The 25,229-nt window shown below is 36.6% G+C and overlaps 1 protein-coding gene across 2 annotated transcripts in view; it reads right to left on the bottom strand.

The window, feature by feature from the left end:
- Positions 1-25,229, bottom strand: part of PRKACB (protein kinase cAMP-activated catalytic subunit beta) — a 130,515-nt gene that overhangs the window by 64,645 nt on the left and 40,641 nt on the right. Inside the window, exon 1 of one of the 2 annotated variants that reach the window (XM_004603323.2) lies at positions 19,347-19,530. The exons of the other annotated variant lie outside the window; for it this stretch is intronic. Coding sequence (XP_004603380.1) covers positions 19,347-19,530 — 184 coding nt within the window. Of the gene's footprint in view, positions 1-19,346; positions 19,531-25,229 lie in introns of those variants that run through there. 2 annotated transcript variants of the gene reach the window in all.

Genomic DNA, 25,229 nt, shown 5'->3' with positions numbered 1-25,229 from the left:
ATTTAGAGAATTTAAAGGAAAATATGATGGCAATGATACAACAAAAAAAATATTTAGTGAAGAAAGGAAGACTTCTAAAAATGAAAATGTATAGACTTGGGAAGTGCAATAACCAAAGCTTAAAATTCACATAGAATCAACAGCAGATCTGAAGGGAAAAGAGTGAGGTGAACTTGAAGACTGTTAAGTAGAAGTTATCCAGAGTGAGTAAGAAATTAGCAGAGTGAGTAAAAAATTAGCAGGGAGAAAAAATGAGCAGATCCTGAGATACTTGTGGGACAGCAAGGATACCAATATTATGCAATGGAAATCTTAGGAGAGGGGATAGTTAAAGAGAAAAGAAAAATATTTGAAAAAATAAAGGTTGAAAAGTAACGATTTAATCACTGTCACTGTTATCTGGTTGCTCATCAATTTGCTCGAGCAGGCACCAGTAATGTCTCATAAAAAAAAAATCACATTTAGGTCCTAGAAGTTCAACTAATTCCAGGTTGAATAATAATAATAAAAAAAAATCCATACCAAGATTCATCATCTACAGTTTATTGAAAGACAAAGTCAAAAGAATAACTTGAAAACAGTAAGAAAAAAAAAGATGAATAGAGAAAATAAGTATAATTAATGGCTTTTTAAACAAGAATAAGAGAGGCCGGAAGGCAGCAGGACGATAAATGCTAACTGCTGAAGAAAAACTCAAGCAAACTTGTTCACAACATTCTCTATCCATTCAACAACCACCCTTCAGAAACAAATGAAATAAAAACATTCCCAGATTTTTGTTGAAAGCAAAAATACTAAGTCCTTCAGTTTTAAAGGAAATTAATAGGCATAAAAATGAATACTAAAAACAGCAGATACAGAAATCAGAGTCTATAAACACACATGCATATACATGTATACACACACACACACACACACACACACACACACACACACACACGGGGTGGGCTACACCCCATGGTGCTCTGGGCTTATTCCTGGCGTTATTCCAGGGATAACCACTACTGAGTTTAGGAAATCATATGAAGTGCTGAGGATCAAGCCTGAACTGGCCACATGCAAGGCAAGTGCCTTAACCACTGTACTATCACTCTGACTCCAAAACACTGTAGCACTGTAGCACTGTCCTCCTGTTGTTCATCGATTTGCTCGAGCGGGCACCAGTAACATCTCCATTGTGAGACTTGTTGTTACTGTTTTTGGCATATCGACTACGCCACGAGTAGTTTGCCAGGCTCTGCTGTGAGGGTGGGATACTCTCGGTAGCTTGCCGGCTCTCCGAGAGGGATGAGCAATTGAACCCGGGTCTGCCGTGTGCAAGGCAAAAGCCCTACCCGCAGTGCTATCGCTCCAGCCCCAAACACATATTTTTTATTTATTTATTTTTTTATTTTTCTGTCACTGTCACTGTCATCCCATTGCTCATTGATTTGCTCAAGCGGGCACCAGTAACATTTCCATTGTGAGACTTGTTATTGTTTTTGGCATAGCAAATACGCCATGGGTAGCTTGCCATGCTCTGCCGTGTGGGCAAGATACTCTCGGTAGCTTGCTGGGCTCTCCGAGAGGGCGGAGGAATCGAACTTCGGTCGGCAGCGTGCAAGGCGAATGCCCTACCTGTTGCGCTATCGCTCCAGCCCTTTTATTTTTATTTTTTAATTTTTACATTTTTTATTCTTTTGTTTTCTTTAAAAGACTTAAAAGTACATGACGTGGTAACACTGCACTGTTGGATTTATTTAAAAAACTATAGGGGCTGGAGCAATAGCACAGTGGGTAGGGTGTTAGCCTTGCACACGGCCGACCCGGGTTCGATTCCCAGCATCCCATACGGTCCCCTGAGCACCACCAGGGATAATTCCTGAGTGCAAAGCCAGAAGTAATCCCTGAGCATCGCAGGGTGTGACCTAAAGAAAAAAAAATTGTAATATTGTGAAAACAACAAAATTGAAGAAGAAATGAACCCAGTTTGAATCAAAATAGCTATTTTAGGGGCTGGAGTGGTAGCACAGCGGGTAGGGCGTTTGCCTCGCATGCGGCTGACCCAGGTTCGATTCCCAGCATCCCATATGGTCCCCTGAGCACCGCCAGGGGTAATTCCTGAGTGCAGAGCCAGGAGTAACCCCTGTGCATCGCCGGGTGTAGCCTCCCCCCAGCCATTTTACAATATTTAAAGTCTAAAGTAGAAGGTGATCAGGTATAGTGTATGTTATAACCTCTAAAGTAACTGTTTAAAAAAATACTTTTAATAAGTAAAAAAATCAGCAGTGGATTAAATGGAATCCTCTGACATTTATCAAAAAAGATGGAAGAAAAACCATATAACAATAAGACATATGGAAAGCAAATACCAACGATGTAAAACTAACATGCCAATAACTATATTAATACTAACAGGATGCACAGATCAAAGTGCAGAATATATTAGATGGAATAAAAAGAGCAAATTCCAACAATATCCGTATGAGCCACACTTCAGCTTTAATAACAGCAGACAAAACAGACTTTAAGACAAAAAAATTACTGTATGTATAAAAGGACAGTTTATAACAAATAAGAACCCATACTGGGGAGATTTAAGGGTTAGAAATATATATGCACTGAGCTAGAGTCCTCAAAATATTAAAACTGATAGTATTGAAAGAAAAGGCAGGTAACGAAAGAACCGTAGTTGGAGATTTTCTCTTTTAATAATTTGTTGAAAATAACATTTAGGAAGAAAATCAGAAAAGAATATAGAAAAAGTGAATATCAGCAAAATAACTTTTATAAAGCACAACACCTAGTATCAATGGGATTCATATTATTTTTAGCATATCTGAAAAGTCTTCATATCAATTATAAGTCAAGCAATGTAACAATTTCAATTGATTAAACTAAAATTTAATTTCAATTAAATATTCTAATAGTCTATGATTACTGTAGAAGTAAATTCGTACCAACAACAGTGAGAAATACAGGGAATTCCCAAATATTTTAATTTAAATCACAAAATAATTTTAAGGGAAATTAGAAAAACTTTTTCACTGGATTGGGGGGGGTTATCACAAGAAATTCATGTTTCTGGAATGTAGATAAAGCAAGGCTTAAAAGGAAATTCATAGCTTTACACACCTACAATAGCAAAAAAGAAAGGGCTTTAAGAATTTAAACATCCTCTTAAGGAATCTAAAGAAAGAAGAACAAATTAAGTTCAAACCAAAAAGATTTCAGCAAAATTCAAGGTAACAAAAAATAGAAAAAAACAAAGGGGAAAAGAGTGAGAAATAACTCTATTGCTAAACCGATCAAAAGTTAAAACAATACAATGTAAAACAAAAAGGATATCAATTAGAAGCTTAAGAATAATATGGCATCACCACTGGTACCAGAAAATTATAAGGCAATATTATTTTTAAACTAATGTATTTATAAAAGATAACAGAAAGACAAAATTTAGACTCAGACAAAAACAAGAAGAGAAAATCTGAAAATAAAAACAAATCTAAAAACAAAAATCTAGAATTAAGATAGAAAGATTAGATAATTAGTAATTAAAAAATTTCTTCCACACATACACACACTAAAAACAACAGAACTCATGTCCAGATGGCTTCACTGGGAAACTCTATGAAATATTCAAAATATCAAACCGTCCTACACAAATGTTTTTAGAATACAGAGGAGGATGTAACACTTCCCAATTTATTCCTTGAGGCCCTGATACCAAAGTTAGACAAAGACTGGAAGAAGACAACACACCGTATCCATCACAATTCAAAAATCTTCATGGAAATATCAAAGCAACTCTAATCCAGCAGTATACAAAAAGCAGCCCAGAAAGAGGTGTTTAGCTTAATGCTAAAAACCAATTAATGCAATCTATCATTAATATAATAAAAAACCCCACTAAATTATTATTTTAAAATATGCAGAAGCAGCATTCCACCAAATCCAACATGTAAGAATAATCCTCTCCAAAAGTTAGGGGTAGAAAAGAACTGCTTACAACTGATGAGAGGTGGGGAGGAAAGAGGGAAGAGAGAGAGAAAAAGAGAGAGAGAGAATTTAGAGCTTACCTCATACAAAATGCTGAAAGTGGAATTTTCTGCAATGTTTACTAGAGGCTCTGACCAATATAATGCAAGATAAGAGATATTGAAAGCATACAGAATGACAGAGGTGACATAGGGATAAAGGTGGAGGCCCAAGGGTACTTTGGAGGTGATGGGATGCAGTACCATTGGTGTATAACAGTACTGTAGACTTGAACACTATTGTAACCAGTTATCTAAACTGTAATTTAAAAATTAAATAAAATATATTTTAAAACTAGTGAATCTGTTAAATCCATAAAACAAAGAAAACTGTATTTGTACACTGTAATGAATCTATATTTGTGGAGAATTGACATCGTTCATTTGTTTCTTTGTCTTGGTTTGGGGTCATACCCTGCAGTGCTCAGGGATCACTCCAAGCGGGGTCTGGGAGGCCAGATGTGGGGATTGAACCCAGGCTTGCTCCTTGAAAGACAATAGTTTACCCACTGTAATATCTCTTCAGCCAAAGAAATGATATCTTAATCATACTGAATTTTACAATCCATGAACATGAACTTTCTCCATCTATTTAGGTATTCTTTAATTTCTGTATGATTTTAGCTTGGGGGGAGAAAACCTGTTCACTGCTAAGAATTTTATTTCTACTAGAATTACTGTGAGTGGGCTACTTTTTAATTTCAGTTTGGATTGTTTGTCCCTTGTACATTTAAATGCCATCAATTTTTGAATCCCGATCTTATATTTTATGATAAAATAAAATATCTAAGAGTTACTCCCAGGTTTTTCTTTAGAAACTAATTAGCTAATGCTGAATAATGTATATAAGTGCAGAGGACTTAGGATAATTAAAACAATTCTGGGAAAGAAAAGCATCGGATGGCTTACACGACTTAATGTCAAAATTTGCTTTAAAGTTACAATGATGAAGAATGATCAAGATAATGTGCAACTGACATAAAGATATGTATAAATATAATATGTATACATATAAATATACATGTATATGTATAGATCTCTGACTTTGATAAAGGTATTGATTCAACTTAATGGAAAAAGGAAAGACTTCAACAAATGGTGCAGTAAATATAATATCCACATAAAATAATCCACATAAATTTTTTGAAATGGTATGTTTACTTTATACTTCACATCACATACCAAAACTCGGGAAAGGATTCTTAGGTAAAAATACTAGAACTGTCTTATGATAAAACTTACTTTGATATGAATATTCATATGTCTGGGCTCAGAAGTCAGCTCAATGTCTAAAAGTGACTCTGCCTTACAAGCGAGCATCTGGCTTACCAGCAAGTGTATGGCTCCGGGTGCCCCCCACAGGCCGTGAGTGCAGTCTCCCAGGCTCTGCTCTTTGAGAGTATCGGCACTGTGACAGTATCCAAAGCTAAAGACAGAGTCCCATACCAGGAGTGTAACTCCAGGGAGCACCACAACCAGAGTGTTCCTGAGCACCACAACTAAACGAGTATGACTGTCAGCAAGTACAATGTGTGAGCACCACTGGCAGTACCGCAGTTATGCATGCAAACAACACAAAGAAGTGTAGGTGTCTTCTGGTCATTGCACCAGAAATAAAAGAGGAAACTTACCCCTTATGTTAGGCAATGATTCAAGATCTGATACTAAAAGAACAATCCACAAAGGGAACAGATGAGAAAATAAATTTTACTAATAATTACAAATGTTTGCTCTTCAACAAGGGCAGCATTTAAGAAAATAAGACAAGTCACATACTGGGAGGGAAAAAATAGCTAATTTTGTATTTGGCAAAGAGTACGTGTTCAAAAATATGTGTTCTTATGTATTTTTTTACATAAGATATAGATCATTTTTCAAGAACATTAAGACTTTATGATAAGGAAAAACTCAGTTTTGAAGTCACAAAAGAATTATAAGCAAACAGGAAAAAATGTTCAATACAGTAAATTATAGAGAAAAACAAACTGAAACCACAATTACATATAATTTACATATACCAGAAGAGCTGCAATAAATATAGATAATGTCAAATACTAGGAAAGATACAAAGAAATCAAAACCCTTTTACATAGCTGGTGGGATTATGAAACAGCAAAATCACTTAAGAAAATAATCTAGGAGTTTTCTTTAAGAATAAACATAAACTTACCACATGATCCAGTAATTCTACTAGTATCTACCCAAGAAAAAGCAGAAGACCTATCTACTTAGACTTGAATGCAAATATTTACAGCAGCATTATATAAATCCAAATAACCAAACCAGAAATAATTCTAATCTCATGAATTATCTGAATAGAAAATGGGTTAAACAAGATCCCATAATTCAGCAATTAGAAGGAAACGTAGTGTTTGTGTGTGTGTATATTGTAGCTTCTGGTGAGTTCTAGAATATAGGTGAATCTCAAAAACCTTATTCTAAGTGAAAAATGCAATAAAAAATTTGCCACATATTATATAATTGCATTTAACAAAGATGTCCACAAAAGGTAATCTACAGGGACAGTAAGCAAATCAATTTGTCTGAGGCTATGGTGAAAGGGAGACTGATTGCAAATGGATACAACAGAACTTCTGGAAGCACTGGATATGTTCAACCCTGAGTAGTAATGATGGGTACACAATTACATAAATTTATGAATAATCAACACATTGTACACTTATAATGAGTGAGCTTTATGGTATGTAACTTTTACTTCAATTTTGGGGCTTTGTATATAGTTGAGAAAAATGGGCTTGATTTAAACCTAGCTCTCATCCTTCCCAAGACTCAGAATTCCCAGAATTTTTTACATGAATTTTAATGATAATATCCATGGTCTGTGAATTAGGAAGGCAAACTATGGAATCTTTATCAATGAGGAAAGGAGAATCTGGATTTGTTTTAGGTGTAGACTCAACATTAGAAGATGTATAGGTTAGAGAAACTCCAAACAATAATAGTGAGTTTTTTGTTGAAATATTGAATGTAATCAAAGTAAAGTGAAATTTATCAGTTACACAGGCGGGATGAAGGGGAGGTATACTGTGATTCTTGGTGGTGGAATATGTGCACTGGTGAAGGGATGGGTGTTCGAGCATTGTATAACTGAGACTTAAACCTGAAAGCTTTCTAACTTTCCACATGGTGATTCAATAAAAAATAAAATAAAATAAAAGAAGATGTATAAGTCAAACTCAGTGTCTGCCCACAGAAGTAAAGTGGATAAAACACTAGAAGTAATGAAGGCTAGATCAGAAGAAATGGGAAGAATCCTGATTAAAGAGGATAGCTATTCAGTGCTACGTATTTTTTTTTCCCCCTACAGTACTAAGAGGACATTGGAACCCATTTTTCTAATGATTCAAGAGTATGAATTACCAGACTTAATTGAAAATTGTTCTTATATTGATATGCAAAATAAGGGTATTAAATTGGTTTCCAAAAATACCATATTTGTCATATAACTAAGCCTGGGAGATAAAAGTGGCCATTCTTTTAAGGCTTTTAAGTAATTTTCTTGCCTTCAAAGAAGGCATCATTCCTCAGTTTTGGTTTATTAGATTTTTTCTGATGTGATACCCATCAGCATCCTGAAAGGAACAATTCAAATGCCCACAATCCTGACTAATTACTGAAACCCTGAAAGCTGAAAATAAAAAAGCTGATGAAATTTTTAATGTGTTCTCAAATTATTGGTTGGGTTTTGCCTCTTTATTTACAGTATCATTCTTGCCTTCAACGTAGTATTTGTGTGTGTATATGTAAGTATATGTGTATGTGTATATTGATAAGCTTTAGTGACCTTTGGAACCAGTGACTTCCTGGTAGTCTTACAGTGTTTGCAAACAGACTTCTGATATACACCACACTAATGCAGAGACTAACAAACACATGTTTCCATTTGGATACTGTACAGCACTTTGGAAACTGTCCCCACTGTTTTTATTCACTATTTACAATGCATGACTTTTAGATTTGAAAGCTCTAGATCTCATCTGCTCATTTAGGTTTTACAGAAAAAGTGAAGCAACTTTTATATGCTTACTGAAGATAGTGCACTTTGCAGAAAAAAAAATTTCAATGGACTCCTCAATCTATAACAATAGAGTCAGAAATAAGTGTGGTCAAGGCTTTGAAATGAAAACTCAAGTTACTAATAGCTTTTTAAAAATTCTATTTAGCCCAATATATTCCTCAGAAAATTCAGATGTCAGAGGGCCATAACAAACAGAAATGACGAGAAAACTTCAGTTTAAGAATGCATTGTTTGCTGGGGAGATAGCTCAAAGGGCATGTATAGCACACAAAGGACCCCAAGTTTGATCACCATGTGCCCTCCCAAGCACTATGGGGTGGAACCCTGGCTGTCTCTAGCAACACTGGGGAAGCCCCTCAAAGTTTCATTTGTCTGCATTAGCACTCTTACCAGCTGATAAAATTCCCAAAACTTTTTTATTAATTAAAGTCAAACTGGCTTCAAGAAGCCAGTAAGGTTACTGTCACTGTCACTGTCATCCGGTTGCTCATCGATTTGTTCGAGCGGGCACCAGTAACGTCTCTCATTGAGAGACTTATTGTTACTGTTTTTGGCATATCCAATACGTCACGGGTAGCTTGCCAGGCTCTGCCGAGCGGGTGTGATACTCTCGGTATCTTGCCGGGCTCTCTGAGAGGGGCGGAGGAATCGAACACTGGTCAGCCACGTGAAAGGCAACCACCCTACAGCTGTGCTATCGCTCCAGCCCAAAGTTATTGTACAGTTTGAAATAACTTTGTGTACAGCGGCAGTAAGACACTTACACTAAGGTGTTCCTGTACTATCACCAGTGATTTCTGCCAAACATCATCACTATAACACTGTATCACTGTCATCCCGTTGTTCATTGATTTGCTTGAGTGGGCACCAGTACCATCTCCATTGTGAGACTTGCTGTTACTGTTTTTGGCATATCGAATACGCCATGGGGAGCTTGCCAGGTTCTGCCATATGGGCAAGATACTCTCGGAAGCTTGCCGGGAGGGCTGGAGCAACAGCACAGTGAGTAAGGCATTTGCCTTGCACATGGCCAACCCGGGTTCGATTCTTCCGCCAAACATCATAAAAAATGGATTTGTTTTTCCAAACACAGAAACCTAGCAAAGAAAATCTGAATGTTCATGTTCCTGTAAATTGAACCATAGAAGAATTAAAAAAATGAAGTTCCACATAGGTAATATGAATTTACTCTCCTAGGAAAAGCATAAACTCAAATAAAATTTAAAAACAACATTTTTTTGCAATAAAACCTCTGAAACATAGTTCATGATCATGGAAATTGGTAGCTCTTAGGGAGTTCCTCAGTTCAGCTGCCTATAATCCATCCCTATAGCATACTTTTTCATGTTAAATTTTCTTTTTAGATTTTGGTTTGCTTATTTGTTTGACTTTTGGAGTTTCCCCCACTATTTAAAATTGTCAGCAATGTTTTGCAATTCACTACGCTCTGTGTCTTATCTTTCTCTGATTTCTAAAACTGGGGGTATAAACTGCATAGTGCTAATTCATTTCCTACTTTTTTAAAATTTCAAATTTGATAGTAAAGATATATTAACACAACACTCACTTTGGATGAAAGCTTGCTGCATATATGTAAACATGTTAAAATGCCCTGCCCTCAATAAATGGAGATGTCCTCTTTGCATATCTATATTTGTAAAAGATAAAATTTCTCCTGATTGAAATATTGATCAAGAAACCTATGAAGTACTGTGGTTTTATTTTATGTGGTTCTAAAATAAATACCTCTTTAAAAATGTAAAAGGAGGGTAGGGGCAGGGAGATAGCTCCAGGGGCAGGAGTGCAAGCTACATTAGCCAGAGGCTTTGAATCTGATCTGTCACTGATCATTCCAAGCATGGCTAAACACAGCCCTGCTAGACCCAACAATGCAGGTCATAGTAGCACCATATGTATGCTACATGGTAACCCCAAATACCCTATGCACTGCTGGGAAAAGCAAAACATATAAATAATTCTTTAAATTTTTTTTTTCAGACCAGGAGGTAGCTCAAGAGGCACAGCATATGTGTGGCCCTGAGTTCCGTTTCTAGCACTGCATGGACCCACGCACCACCACCATCTGAATATTGGTCATCCCTGAGCACTGCCAACCTTCCTACAATGCAAGCATGGACACTTAAGTCTGTAATCTAAGCTTGACACCTACGTAAAAACTATCTTTAATGTTTTGTTCAAGGCCAAAGAGAGAGTACAGAAAAAAAGTGCTTGCTTTGTATGCAACTGACGTAGGTTTAATGCTGGCATCTTGTATGTTCTCCTAAGTCTTGCCAGGAGTGATCTCTGAGCACAGAGCCAGGAGTAAGCTTCAGCACATATAGGTGTGGCCTCCGAACCAAAATAAATAAATCTTTTTCAGAATGGAATACTCAAGATTTTGATCTTTTAAGATTGTGATTTGGGGGAATTTAATACTTTAGATATTTGGGGACTTATAAATTTAGAATTACAGCATTGTGCCTCAAAATTATGACCCATAACTTTGGTTGTCATATCATTTCCAAAATTTTTTTGGCTGGCCAGCCACCTTGTCTTCTGCATCCCTACTTATATGTACTTTGTTTTTGCATATAACAAGAAGTTTAAGACATAAGTTTTTTTTTTTTTGACAGAACAAGAGACCTATTCTTATATACACAAAGAAAGATTTCACATAGTAATGACTAAGAGCCTGGAATTTGTAGCATGACGGACTAGTTTAAATTTCATCTAGTTGATGCATTACCTGGAGGAAAATACTTTACCCCAATGCTTACATTTCTTTATATGTAAGATAGAAGAGATAATAGTACCTATCTTATTGAGATTTGTTAGGAATTATATAAAATGAAAAATGCAGTGTGTTTAGTATGATGCCTGACAGATTAAAAAATGCTTCCTATGATAATATAAATAATATTCTACCCAGGGGACATAGGAGATAAGTGGTAGGTGTCCCCGCTATACTACATGCAGGATTATGGATGTACTTCATAATATGACTGAATTTCAAACTCAGCTAGATATATTGATTACCAAAAAATGCTTTCGGACAATTTTCTATTTAGTGTAACAATTTTGTGAACAATTTAGTGGAACTAAAAAAATGTCTCTGTCATTTGTTACTAAAACTTGTCAAGTTTTACAAAGAAGGAAATTTTGATAAACATTAATAAATGACAAATTCAGTTGGAACTATCAGAGGATTTAAACACATTTTCTCTAAATACTGAAAAAAATTAACTCCAAAAGAACACACATACACGCACACACATGCTCAATATATGTATATATGTACATATATATGTATATCATGGATGCAATGATTTAATATAAAATCACAAATGGTCAAAATTATTTCTTAAATTTGTCCTACCAAATAAGAAAATAGTGATATGCACATTGACTTAAATACAAGGGTGTTTATTACAGTTTTAAAATATATAACAACAAAACTTTTTAAACAATTTAGATATCCAGCGACTTCTTAAATAAATTGTGGTATGTCCCTAAGACTGAATATAAACAATAGTATTAAAAGCTATATTCGAACATTTTTTGCTGTTGTTTTGGGATCATACCCAGAGATTCTCAGGGGTTACTCCTGGAATCACTCCTAGAGGTGCCTAGGGAACTGGGGTGCTGGGGATTGAAACTAGTGTGCAAGGCAAATGCCCTACCCGCTGTATCATCTCTCTCCAGTCTCAGAACAGTTTTTTTTTCCTTTTACAATGAGTGAAAATGTTATGAAGCACTCTGTACTGGATCCATGTTGGGGGCTGACAGAAAAGTATGTCAATGCACAAAGTAGACTTTATACACAGAGGTGTTCGTTGCGGCTCTCTTTCACTCAGATTATATGTGATTTTTACTTCTTTGTTCTTTTCTAGGAGGAATGGCTACTCCTCCCAGATGGGAGTATAAAATGAGGCCCCCATAGCCATGACACTGGACTCCGCACCAGGCTGTTTTCACTCGGGGTGCCCAGAGGAGGGCGGGTGAGAACCTTCCTCGCCCCAAGGAACCCAGCCCCGGCAGCTGACCTCTGCTACCCAACCGCCACCACAGTCCACCACCCATTTTCCATAATAACCATTCCATATTTGATGGAATTCAGACAGTAGGCAGCAAATCATAGAGAGTAATATATCAGAGAGCCCGGCAAGCAACCGAGAGTATCCCGCCCGCACAGGCAGAGCCTGGTAAGCTACCCGTGGCATATTTGATATGCCAAAAACAGTAACAATAGGTCTCATTCCCCTGACCCTGAAAGAGCTTCCAATTGTTGGGAAAGACGAGTAAGGAGAGGCTGCTAAAATCTCAGGGCTGGGAAGAATAGAGACGTTACTGGTGCCTGCTCAATTAAACTGATGAACAACGGGATGACAGTGCTACAGTGCTGCTACAGTTCTTTCCTATGGTTTTCAAATTTCCCCCAGTGAAAATCTATTACTTGATAATCAGAAAAAATAATGCTTCGCAAACTTCAATGTGAATTCAGCAGCATAGTATTGTTAAAATATGATTCTGATTTAGTGGTCTTAGGAAGGGCCCAAGATTAGGTTTTTGGTGCCCACACCTGGCTACTACTGGTTTAGTGCAGGAAATGGCTCCCACCTAGTTTGGGCTTGGGTTGCCGAGGATGGACAAGAGCCTCCTGAACACAGAGCAAGTGCTCCCGACAACAGGCACCCCACTCCCCTCCCTCCTGCACCACTGCCCCCTTGTCATTTTCTCTTAATAGCCCCTCAGGAGATACTAATGCTGCTGAAGTGGAACTACAGTTTATGTTGTAAAATACCTAAAGGATTTAATTAATCAGCATTCTTCTCTAACCTCATAGTATAGCTATTGTTGCAACACACAGGCAAATGCTTGCTTCCCTTACGTTATGTACTTGACATAGTACTACAGCATTGCTAAATAGCCCATGGGAAAAAATTCTAATTTTAAATAACTATTCAATGACTTAGTTTAAATATAAAGTGCTGATGTTTCCTTATTAACTATGATTTTTAAAAAACCCATGGATTATGATGAAAAGCTCAGTGTTTCTAGGGTGTGAAATCTACAGGGTCACTTGTATTTTTACTGTTTTTGGTTAACAGCGCCAGGCCTTTAAAATATATTACAAAGATCATAACAGAAAAATTAAAGGAAGCTTGTTGGAGTAGGACTATAGTGAAATTTAATGTTTAATCTAACAAAAAACATTTAATGAAAACTATGCTGCAATATAAAAATAAATCCGCAAATGTTATGCCTTCTAGGAGTTTAAAGTCAAATATGGGGAGATAGGTAATTTAAGGACAAATGTAATGTAACCAAAGTAATGGAACTTTAAACTATAAATAAACCATAATACAAGTGAGTATAACATAATATGAGAACACAGGAAGAGATCTGGAATTCTAATAAGGATAAAAGACAGAAATAGAATGACTTGGTGATTTTGTCAGAGATACTATTTGAGCACAGCTCTTAAGGCTGAGCAAATCTCACCATTGGTAAAAATAGGACAAGGAATTACAGGGGAAGAGACATCTTTAACAAGCACTGTTATTTCAAAGGAAATCCAGTGTCCTGACTATCGGTTGTCATATTCTTATAGTGATCAAAAGTCTACGGACGGATAGTAGAGAAGTTAAGCCTATCATGCTGCCAAACCCAGTCCAATCCTTGGCACCACATGGTTCCCCAAGCATCTCTGGGAGTAGCCATGGAGGCCTGTCAGTACCAACAGGTGCCCTCTAAGAAGCTTCTGAGCAGAGCACCCCCAGGGGACCCAGGTAATCCACAGCACCTAAGCAGCTCTACATACTCCTTCCCTCACTCTCAACTGCTGACCTACTGGTCTGAGAATTGCTAGGAGGGTCCAGGTCCTCTGAATACCACTCAGGAGTGCCCTCCACCAAAGTGTTAATTCTAAGTAAGTACCTAGAACAAATACATACAAGAGTTACTCACATTGCCTTGTAATACAAGCAAATACATTACATCTGTGTTATGCTCATTCTTTGGCCATTTGTTACCATCTTACTATGTTTCTTCATGTCCTGATCATTCTGTATCTGTCCCTTTCATTTGGACTAGATTCTGAGAGCTGGTCTACAAAACTGAACTTACCCAGGGGGTGGGGGAAGCAGCAGTGGGGGGGTTGGGGGAAGGAACTTGTGGTGGAGGGAACTGGTGGAAGGTGTGGTACTGGAACACTGTACCCATAAAATAGCATTATAAATAACAGTGCATCAATAAAAATGGAAGTAACAACCACCAAATGTAAAATGCTTCTGGTTCTTTTTACGTAGGTTGCATTATATATTATTTTCTACTTATAAAAACTTCATTGTCACCCCCCAATCTACTACAGTTTTCTAAAGAGGGTGAGAGCACCCTCTAGGGATTGCTGGAAGCAGCCAAGGGGCAGCAGTAGCCTCAGTACAGTTAGGATGTGTTCTGGGTTTGTTGTTGTTTAACTAAAGAAGAGACATCCAAGGGAGAGCTGATTGACTTTTTTGCTGTTGTTGTTTTATGAAATGGAAGTGGTAGGCCAAATAAGTGTGGGAACTTATTTGGCAATGTGGTTTACTCCAAACTTCTAATTGAAGCTTTTAAAATCACACCTGCAATAGATATATTGATTGCAGGCAAGATGGTGCCAACGACACCCGAACCCCTTGTGCTCTCCTGAACCCAGCTCACCATCTCGCCCTAGACAACGTGCGGCTCAGCCTGGAGGCATGGAACTCTACGCGTGGGTCCTGCTGGACATCACAGACTGTTTTGCAAGATTTGGACAGAATGGCCTCGGCGGGGCACAGAGAAACCGCGGTGGCAGCCGCAATATTGCCACCTGCTCCGGCTGGGCCAAGTTGCAGCTCCGTGAGACATAGAGCCATAGCAGCAGTGGCTCATCCACTGTGGGGTGCTGTCAGCCAACCACTGGGTGACCTGGGACTCAGCGCAGGTGTTGGACCTGGCACAGACCCTCCTCGAAAGGGTCCTGCTCTGCCAGCTGCTCAACAACCTCCAAGCACACTCTATCAACCTCAAGGAGATCAACCTGAGGCCACAGATGTCCCAGTGCTGTGCAGAAATGCAGGCAGGTGCGTGTTTGTCAGTATGCAGATCATTACAACATGCCAGTCGACCAAAAGCTTACATTCAGTAGACTAGGAACACCTGTAAAGGCAATTAGAGGCTGCCCCAAAAGCCTCCATCCCTCTCGGAGAGCCCAGCAAGCTACCGAGAGTATCCCGCTCACATGTCAGAGCCTGGCAAGCTACCCGTGGCCTACTTGATACGCCAAAAACAGTAACAACGATGATCCTCAGTCCCCTGACCCTGAAAGAGCCCCCAGTACACCATCAGGCTATCCTAGCACACGACACGGATAAATAGAAACGTTACTGGCACCCACTCGAGCAAAGAGATGAACAACGGGATGACAGTGATACAGTAATACAGTGTGTATATATATATATATATATATATGTATGTATACACACAAACACACATATATAAATTGTTATTGTTTGGGCCATACCTAGCAGTGATCAGGGATTACTCCTGTCTCCACACTCAGGAATTATTCCTGGCAGTGCTGGGTAACCATAGTTAGTATGTCAGGGACGGAAGGAACATGCATGGTTGCATGGTTGCATGCAAGGCAAGAACTTTAAAGAACCCTACCCACTGTATTATCTCTCCAGCCCATTACTATATATTTTAATTCAATTATAAATCTCATATTTTCATATATAATACCTGCTATTTTCTTGTAAAAAATATTTTCCTAAGATGGAGAGATAGTACAGATAGGACACTTTCTTTGCATGTGGTAAATGCCAGTTCGATCCCTGACACTGCATATGGTTCATGAGCACCACCAGGAGACAGGAATAAGCCCCAAGCAGTGCCAAGATGGCCTCCAACCTCCCCCTCTCCCAATACACACATATTTTCCTCTCACCACTTCCCTAGCAACAAAGCATTATGCTTGCATACTGGGCCAAGTATTGAAGGGCGTGGCCCCAAGACCCCAAGCACCACAGAGTTTGGAAAATATTTTTTGCATAAAGAATAAGGGGCTTAGAAAGATAGGACAGCAGGTAGGGTACTTGATTTGCACGTGGCCAACCTGAGTTTAACCTCTAACACCACACCTGCTTCTGACTGCAGTCAGGAGTAAGTCATGAGCACTGTCAGGTGAGGTCCCCAAACCAAACATACAAAAAATAAATGAGAAATACTTTTCTCCTCTGATCTTAAAATTTCAATACCTCTTCAATATTTTGGTGACATCTACCCTTTACTGTTACCTTCTTATGTTGAACTCCCTGAGCAAAGTTAGTTTTAAATTTTGGGGAATATTTTTTAAGTTCTCTTAGGAGTTTATTTTTTACAGTTTTGTATTTTAAAGCAACTATTTCATCATATGTTAAAGACCATGCTGCTTATATGCTTACTCTTCCAATCCTTTCTTTTGAGGGTAAGAATGAGATCTTACTTTTCCTATGACCTTTTTATAGTGAACTATGATACAGTAGATTCTCAAAAGGAAGAAACATCATCTAAAGTAAAAAGTGATCTATCTTAAAAGTTACCAAGAACAAATTCAGTGAATTATAAAATAGCATTTAAATGAAGTGGTTTAGTGGATGTACAGCTTTAGAATAGTAAAACTGACTAGATTAAGTGGGATACTGTAACCACTTTGTCTATCGGATGGTACTTAAGAAATTCTTAAACAAAACTGCTCACTTGTTCAACATAGTATTTAAACCTAAGCTATACAAATATGGATTTGTATGTCCCAGAAAAATAGTCAGGACATGGGAAATAAGTATAGTAAAGTGTTTCCTGGTATGGGCTTATAGAATCCTTAATAATATTATAATTAGTCATTAATTTTTTTAAATTCAAGATTTGAAATGCCATCCTTTGATCAAGAATTATAAAATCTCAAAATGTGTATAAAAACACACCATTCATGATCAATGCAAGATTTAAAGACTAACCATAACAAATTTACTAGAAAGAGAACTCAATGAATGTCAATAATCCCATTCATTCTGTATCAGGAAAAAAAATTCCTCCATGCTCTTCTTTTGAACCTCACGTATTTCTATGTACATGAAATCAGTTAAGTATTTAAAATATCACACAGGAATTCCTGTTACTTAATTTAGCAGTGAAAGATGAAACACATGAAAGGCACCTAGGAACCACTTTGTGGCCTTTCTTCTGTATTTCTTCCTGTATTTACTGTCACTGGAGAAGAAACAAAGTGGGATTAAAGCTTCCTACATTCCAAATATGCCTAAATTGGCCATCTCTACTTAACAGTTCATAAATCTAGTTTTTTAAAAATAACATGCAATTTCTGAGTCAAGATAACATATTAAAAATAACAGTGTTTGGAACATGCATTTTAACCATGTTTGCTACCACGGGATATTAATTTCATTTTTCCTTGTCAAACAAGTCACACAAGTCAAACTACTTTAAGTAGCTTTTAAGTGGCCTATACAAGGGGAAAAAAATTACAGTGAAAACTCCATAAATTATAAACGAATAGAAATTTATGTTTTCAACAGAAAAATAAACCATGAATTTTGAAATAATTCTGTTTTTGTTGTGGTCCTGTTTTCTCCTCAGTATCACCAAATTCCATGATACAAAATTAGAGTTCCATCCTCACCACATTCATCATTATACATTTGAAAAAATGTTTGATATTTGGGAGGAATTAAAGAGAGGAAAATAGGGGAAAATTCTTGAATAGTGAACATTAAATTTGTTTTTAAAGCATATCTTGCCTCTTATTTCAGAACTACAAGGTTTGCATCTAATTTTATGTACAGTGATCCTATTTATTTTATTCTGTGACCCTACAATGAAAGAAAATTCTTATGAGTTTATCTGTTTTTTCCAAAATAAATTATGACTCAATATTATTTCCCATTGCTAAATTATAAGTTTCAAAAAATTAGATTTTGAAAATGATGGGTATAATTCAAACATATTTGCTAATTATTAAATGCCCATGATATTAATTTGAGATACAGCTGTTCAAAATCTACTCTTTGAAAGAACTGATAAAATAGGAATACATCATTATTTTCATCCCTTATGTTTTAATTAAAAGAGCTCTGAATTGCATTAAATGATTTTAAGAAGACCTTAGAAAGTCATTTACCAAAATAGGGCAAAGCAGAATGAACAGCAAACTTCAGTTGCATAAATCCTAATATTTATTTCAATATCCAACGGTTTATTACCTCAAAGAATTAGAGATTTCTTACCATTAATACTGTAAAGGATTAATTATAGTCAAAACATTAAGAAATGAAAAAATTATACAAATAAATGTTCCTTACTTTCTCCCTTCAGAAACTTGATGAGGCTACATAAATGTATTCTTATCTTTTTCCTTACACTGAGTTTTCTTCCTTAACCATAATGGAATTTCTAAACAGAGACAAAACCTGGAACTATTTGATGATCAAATAAACACACTAAAAAGGGCAAGAGTTCCAAGGGTAATTCTATTGTTCCTTTAATCAGAATACAAAAGTACCTTGGGGAGGATCCAAGGTGAATGGTGGAAATGGAGGCACTAGTACTGTTTACTTACATATATATATGTATGCATATATCAATTTTAATAAAGCAGTTAAGTCCAAATATTTTAACATGCCTGGAAAGAATGTGTTGTATACATAAAAACTCCCTTCAACCGATCATAAAATAAAATTTACTTATAAAAGTATAGAATATGTTATTAGCCTATAATCTACATAGAATAATTAAACTAAGTTTTTATATCATAAAACTGCTTATAAAACTAAGTTTTCATAAGTACATGTAAAAATAAAAAGATGGAAAACATAATAGAAATCTGATTGCAAATTCAAGAGTCTCTTTGCCATTTTCAAAGTCTAGGAAAATTTTAAAAGTAAGTAATTATTGTTTTTAAAGTTTACGTACTAAATCTTTCTATAAAAGCAGAAACAGTAGCACACCCTGGAAATGAGGTAAGAATTTTGTACATGTTTTTTGGCCTCTGTTATTTAATTTGAATAGTCCTGTAAGATAAAACAAAATAACAAACTACACAATTTGTCTAAACTTATAATGAAGTTTTTGTGTAACTTTTTCCAACTTCATCTTGCGGTATTCTTGTGCAAATCACAAAAAGACAAACAGAACATAGTCCTTTCATGTTTAATTTTAAAACTTCAATTTGCATTTTAGCTTCTAGTTAAAATGTATCACAGAAAACTTACTTGATCTGTCCCATAAGGCAGTGTGTTCAGAGAAATGAAGACTGTCATTTTCCAGAGTACTTCTCTGATCGTGTGCAGTACCTTTGGAGTGTCTATGAAATAACCGGCTAGCAAAACCTTCCAACTTCTGCAGAGCTGTCGTCCCCGTACACTGGTTACAGGGCAGTTCTCTATAAGCGGCCATTCATGTGTATTTACACTTTACTTAAAGTAACTAAAAGGATTTCCAGAAGGGAGCTCAACAACGTCTTACACAGAAGCTAAGAGCTCTGCATGTGTCAAACTTCCTGTTTGCAGAGTATTCAAACCACTACTGCTGTTCTGTTTCCTGTTAATATAAAACAGTGCATTACTGAGCCTTTCTTAGCAAAATTCTTCACGTCAACTAAAGATGGGAAATTTAAGGACTTGTAGTACCTATCTCAAAGGCTGTGGGCTCAAGGATGTTGTACTATGAATACACGGAGTAAAGACGGCATTACAAATACTGCTTTGCATATAGAAAGCAGGCTGACAATTTTTTTATAAAAGGAAAACCAGTTAAACATACATTACAACCTTATGCAAAGAGCAGAAGGTCAAACCACTCTCTAAACATAGCATACTTAAAAGGCTGGGTTTTGTCTTTTCCCGGAAATCAGCTAAAAACAGATTTTATGAATCTTTAAAAGTAGTTAACTTCTCATTGAAAAGTAGTAGGAATGGATACTTCAAAACTTGAGAAGCAAAACTTGTAAGACATGTTATAACTAAGAAAAAAATCTGAACTGGAACTCAAAAATAAGAACTGAATGTTGCTAACTCATTAACTTTAATTCTAATAAATACCGAAACTACAAAAATAAGCATGTCAATATGACTTATCAAACTTGTAAGCTGCTGACAAGTGCCTACAAACACTACGTTTTTAAACACACTAAAACAGAAAAAAAGTACATATAAAAGTTTTAATAAAATCAGCCACAGCAAGAAATTTAAATCAAGAGGTTATAAGTTCTAGTTAACTAAGATACATTCATTTGAAAAACTTAACTGCTTTAAAACTAAAATTTAACTGGCTGAATTAGTACTCTCACTTAGAAAGACTTCCTTCAATTGAAATGTCATCATCCATTTACACACACACACACACACACACACACACACTAACATACAGGATAACTTATAACATGTAACAATGACTTGAGTACTTTCCTAAAAGTAAGTATCTTGAGTACTTTCTTAAAGGATAAGAAGTTTGTAAGTTTTGTTTCGGAAGTTTTAAATAACAGTAAGAAAAGTAGGGATGGGGCAAGAGAACCTTTTAAAAAATACATCCTAATAGCTCCTATTTGATTAAAAAAAACCAAAAGAATCTTCGTAAGAAGTTCCAGCTTCTTGACAAATAGAATAGGATCAATAATGTAAAACAGTGTAATTATATTAGAACACAACACAAACCCGAAATATTAATAAATTTTGCCAGCTCATTTGTGATCACTTTGGTTTTGTCTTGTGTATCAATCTCAACAAACATGAAACAATATCTAGGAGACCCAAAATATGAATATGCACCTTTGCATATGAGAATTGGTATGGAGATAATGACTTGCTTATCATTTGAATAAAGTGTCTGTATTCTAGCAAACACTTGTAGATCTTGAATGACTATGGGCAGAAATGAACTTATTTTCTAAACTATTTGATTAGTTCTCTTCAGAAAAATTCTATAATAAAGGTGAGTCTTTACTGAAGTTTCCCACATACTTCCTAAGGAAATAAAAGTTCTCTCTTCTGTTTGCACTGATCTTTTAGTTTACATTAAATTTTCTTGTTTATAAATCTCTTAAGTTGTGCATTACTTGAATTCACAAATGTGATGCCTATATCATATAATAAATAGAGCTGAAGAATGTGTCTCTTCATTTTTTACAAGGTTTAAGTCACTAAATAATTGAAATGTCTCTACTTGTAGACAGTTCCATATTTGTAAATTATCTGCAAGCACCGAGATGTTCATATTCAGAAACAAGAATATATTATAAATATTGCAGACTCCTCTATGTTCAGGTATAAAATTCAATTCTTGAGTTCCATTGTCACTTATTTTATTAGTACAAATGTGAACTTCTAATATAAGGTCTTCTTTTTCCTGTTTCCAGTCACTCCTTCCAATCATCTTCAATATATTAACCTACCCCAAATATTATGTTCCTGGTGTTCCTGTGCAAAATGGGTAAAAATATCATAATACAGGCCTGAGAGATTGTATAGCAGGCAAAGAGCTTGCCTTGCACACTGCCTACCTTGTTTTGATCCCTGGCATTCCACCTGGTCTCTAGAGCACCAACAGGAGTAATCCCACAGAACAGAGCCAGGATTAACCCCTAAGTACTGCCAGGTGTGTCCCCAAAACAAAAACAAACATAGAGAGCTGGCTAGTCAGAATTATATTCATTATTGCTTTAGTCTAGTACAGAACATCCAGATGTCTAAGAAGTACACATTAACTTATTTTAAACAAAGCACAATCTTTACAACAAAATTAATATAGTAAGAAAGGAAAACCAGCAAATTTTACTTAAGGGAGTAACTTGCAAACATGAATTTGCAATCTTTTCCTCCTTATTTAAATATGACTATTTCCGACACTAAAAATTCCTTATACAAAGATACTTTAGTCCTCAGAACAATGCTTCTATATATGGTAATATTATCATGAAGTTGCTGCTATGGAAGTACTTGATTTAATCTTTATTAAAGAACTCTACTGGCATCTACTGCTAGAAAGTAACAACTACATCCTTAACAAACTCAAAATTTTGAGTTCATAATTAAAATCAAGCTTAAGAATTATATTTCTTCTAACCATGTACCCAAAAATGTAAAACATATTTCATATGCTATAACCTAATTAATGTATAATAATACTAGAATAATCAACATATGTTATGAAGTTATTCTGCATTTGTATTGAGATTATAAAATCACTGTTCATTCTGCCCTGGTTTTAAAATTTGAGGCTTCTATGATTACTATAAAACAACCACCTTCTTATATTAATAGTAATAATATGTACATTCATTGATCACCTTATAGCATACAAAATGATTCTCACTGGCTCGTTATTTTGCAAATATCAACAGTAAGTGACTTGCCCCAAATCATCTTGATCTTCCATCCTCTAAGTCAAGGCTCCTTGAACTAATGCAAAATGGTCTTTGCCACAAAAGTAAGGTTTTACAAATATTTTTCTTTTTATTAATATATATATTTTAAATTTTACTGAATCATTGTGAGATAGTTACAAGCTGTCATGTTTGGGTTACAATCACACAATGATCAAGCACCCATCCCTCCACCAGTGCATATTCCCCACCACCAATATCCCCGATATACTCCCCCTTTCCCACCCTTCCCCCTGCCTCCATGGCAGACAATATTCCCCTTACTCTTTCTCTACTTTGGGGCATTATGGCACTACACAGACACTGAGAGGTCATGCTGTTTGGTCCATTATCTACTTTCAGCACACATTTCCCATCCTGACTGATTCCCCCAGATATCATTTCCTTAGTGATCTCTTCTCTATTCCAGCTGCCTTCTCCCGTCCACTTATGAAGCAGCTTCCAGCTATGGGGCAATCCCCCTGGCCCTTGTATCTACTGTGCTTGGGTGTCAGCCTTATGTGATGTTATTATATACTACAAAAATGAATGTAGTCCTATGTCTGTCCCTCTCTTTCTGTCTCATTTCACTTAGCATGATACTCTCCACGTCTATCCATTTATAAGCAAATTTCATGACTTCATCTCTCCTAACAGCTGCATAGTATTCCATTGTGTAGATGTATCAAAGTTTCTTTAACCAGTCATCTGTTCTAGGGCACTTGGGTTGTTTCCAGATTTTGGCTATTGTGAACAGTGCTGCAATGAACATATAAGTACAGATGCCATTTCTACTGTGCTTTTTTGCATCCTTGGGACATATTCCCAGAAGTGGTATTGCGGGGTCATACAGAAGCTCAATTTCTAGTTTTTGAAGGACTGTTCATATTGTTTTAAAGAAAAGCTAGACCAGTCGGCATTCCCACCAACAGTGAAAGAGCGTCCCTTTTTCCCCACATCCACGCCAGCACTGGTTGCTTTTGTTCTTTTGAATGTGTGCCAGTCTCTGTGGTGTGAAATGATATATCGTTGTTGTTCTGATTTGCCTGATGACTAGCAAATGTAGTATTTTTCAAACAAGGAAAGTGAGGATGAAAGAATAGTAAGAGGCTGGATTGGTCCAACGCCTAAGAATCTCCTAAAACCAAGTAGATCTATGTACTTCAAGGTTTGAAGGTTAAAGAAAACTCTAAAAGTATAATATGCAAATAATATACTTGCTTCATGTAAACAGCTAATGACACGGACATGAATACTGATATTCACATAAAGATTCTGAAACAGCTTTGCCATTTCAAAATATTATAAATGGATTAATAATGCTTTAACTGAACTAGAACTTTTAAGACTGGTATATGCAATTAGCATATGCAGCAACTGAGTATCCATATTCTGTGTTTAAAGAGTTATCTCACTTTCAGGGGCCGGAGTGATAGTCCAGTGGCTAGGGCATTTGCCTTGCATGTAACCAACCCTGATTCAATCCCCAGCATCCCGTACTTTCAAACACATAGGCAGGAGTAATTCCTGAATGCAGAGCCAGGAGTAACCCCTGAGCATCGCTGGGGAGTGACCAAAAAAAGAAAAAAAAAGTTTATTCACTTTCATTGCTGAGGAGTATCACTGTATATCACTGTCATCCCGCTGCTCATCGCTTTGCTCGAGGGGGCACCAGTAACGTCTCCATTGTGAGACTTGTTACTGTTATTGGCATATCGAATATGCCACGGGTAGCTTGCCAGTTTCTGCCCTGCGGGCAGGATACTCTTGATAGCTTGCCGGCTCTCCGAGAGGGGCAGAGGAATCAAACCCCAGTTGGCTACATGCAAGACAAATGCCCTACCCGCTCTGCTATCACTCCAGCCTGCTGAGGAGTATTCAACTATAAATTTATCACAATTTACATCTATTCACAATTAACTTGCCTTTGTATCTTCACTTAAATTCAATCAACCATATTTGTGTGAAAGAACATACTTCTGAATTCCTTTTTATTCCACTCATCAATGTGTTATTTCATTAACCCATACTGTGTTGGTAAATTTAGAATTTTAGTATTTAATTAATTTTTTTTTCTGAATTAGTTTTACTATTGCAGCTCCTTTGCCTTTCCATATTATTTTGTCTATCTACACAAATAATCCACATGATACTTTCTTGGGATTGTGTTTATTAGGTGAAATGGCATTTAACAATGCTGAATCTTTCAATCCATGGTCATAGTACAACTCTTTTTTTCCCAGATTTCCCATTTCCCAGTAGCTAGGCAGTCACACCCTGGGACTGCCCCTGTCGCCGTGTAATCCCACCAATGGCCAACATCCAGAGACTTAAAACCAAGCTCCCAGAATCGCGTGGCCATTTGTGCTTTGCGGCCTTGAGATATGTTATAGCCTACTTCTTCCTCTGAGAGAACCTGGCAAACTACCGGGAGTTTCCTGCCCACATGGGAGAGCCTTGCAAGGTCCCTATAGTGTATTAATATGCAAAAGCCAGTAACAAGCTGGGTCTCATTCCCCTGACCCTGAAAGAGCCTCTAATACGGCATCATTGGGAAGGACGAGTAAAGAGAGACTTCTAAAATCTCAGGGCTAGGAAAAATGGAGACATTACTGAGACCGCTTGAGAAATTCGACGATCAACGGGATGATGATGATGATGATGATGATGATGAAGATGATGATGATGATGAGTCTTTGAGTATGACATCTGTATTTATATTTGCTGTTACTTTATT

Source organism: Sorex araneus, chromosome 5, assembly GCF_027595985.1.
Source record: "Sorex araneus isolate mSorAra2 chromosome 5, mSorAra2.pri, whole genome shotgun sequence".
In the NCBI taxonomy this organism is placed as follows: Eukaryota; Metazoa; Chordata; class Mammalia; order Eulipotyphla; family Soricidae; genus Sorex; species Sorex araneus.
This window is presented reverse-complemented; position numbering and strand designations above follow the sequence as displayed.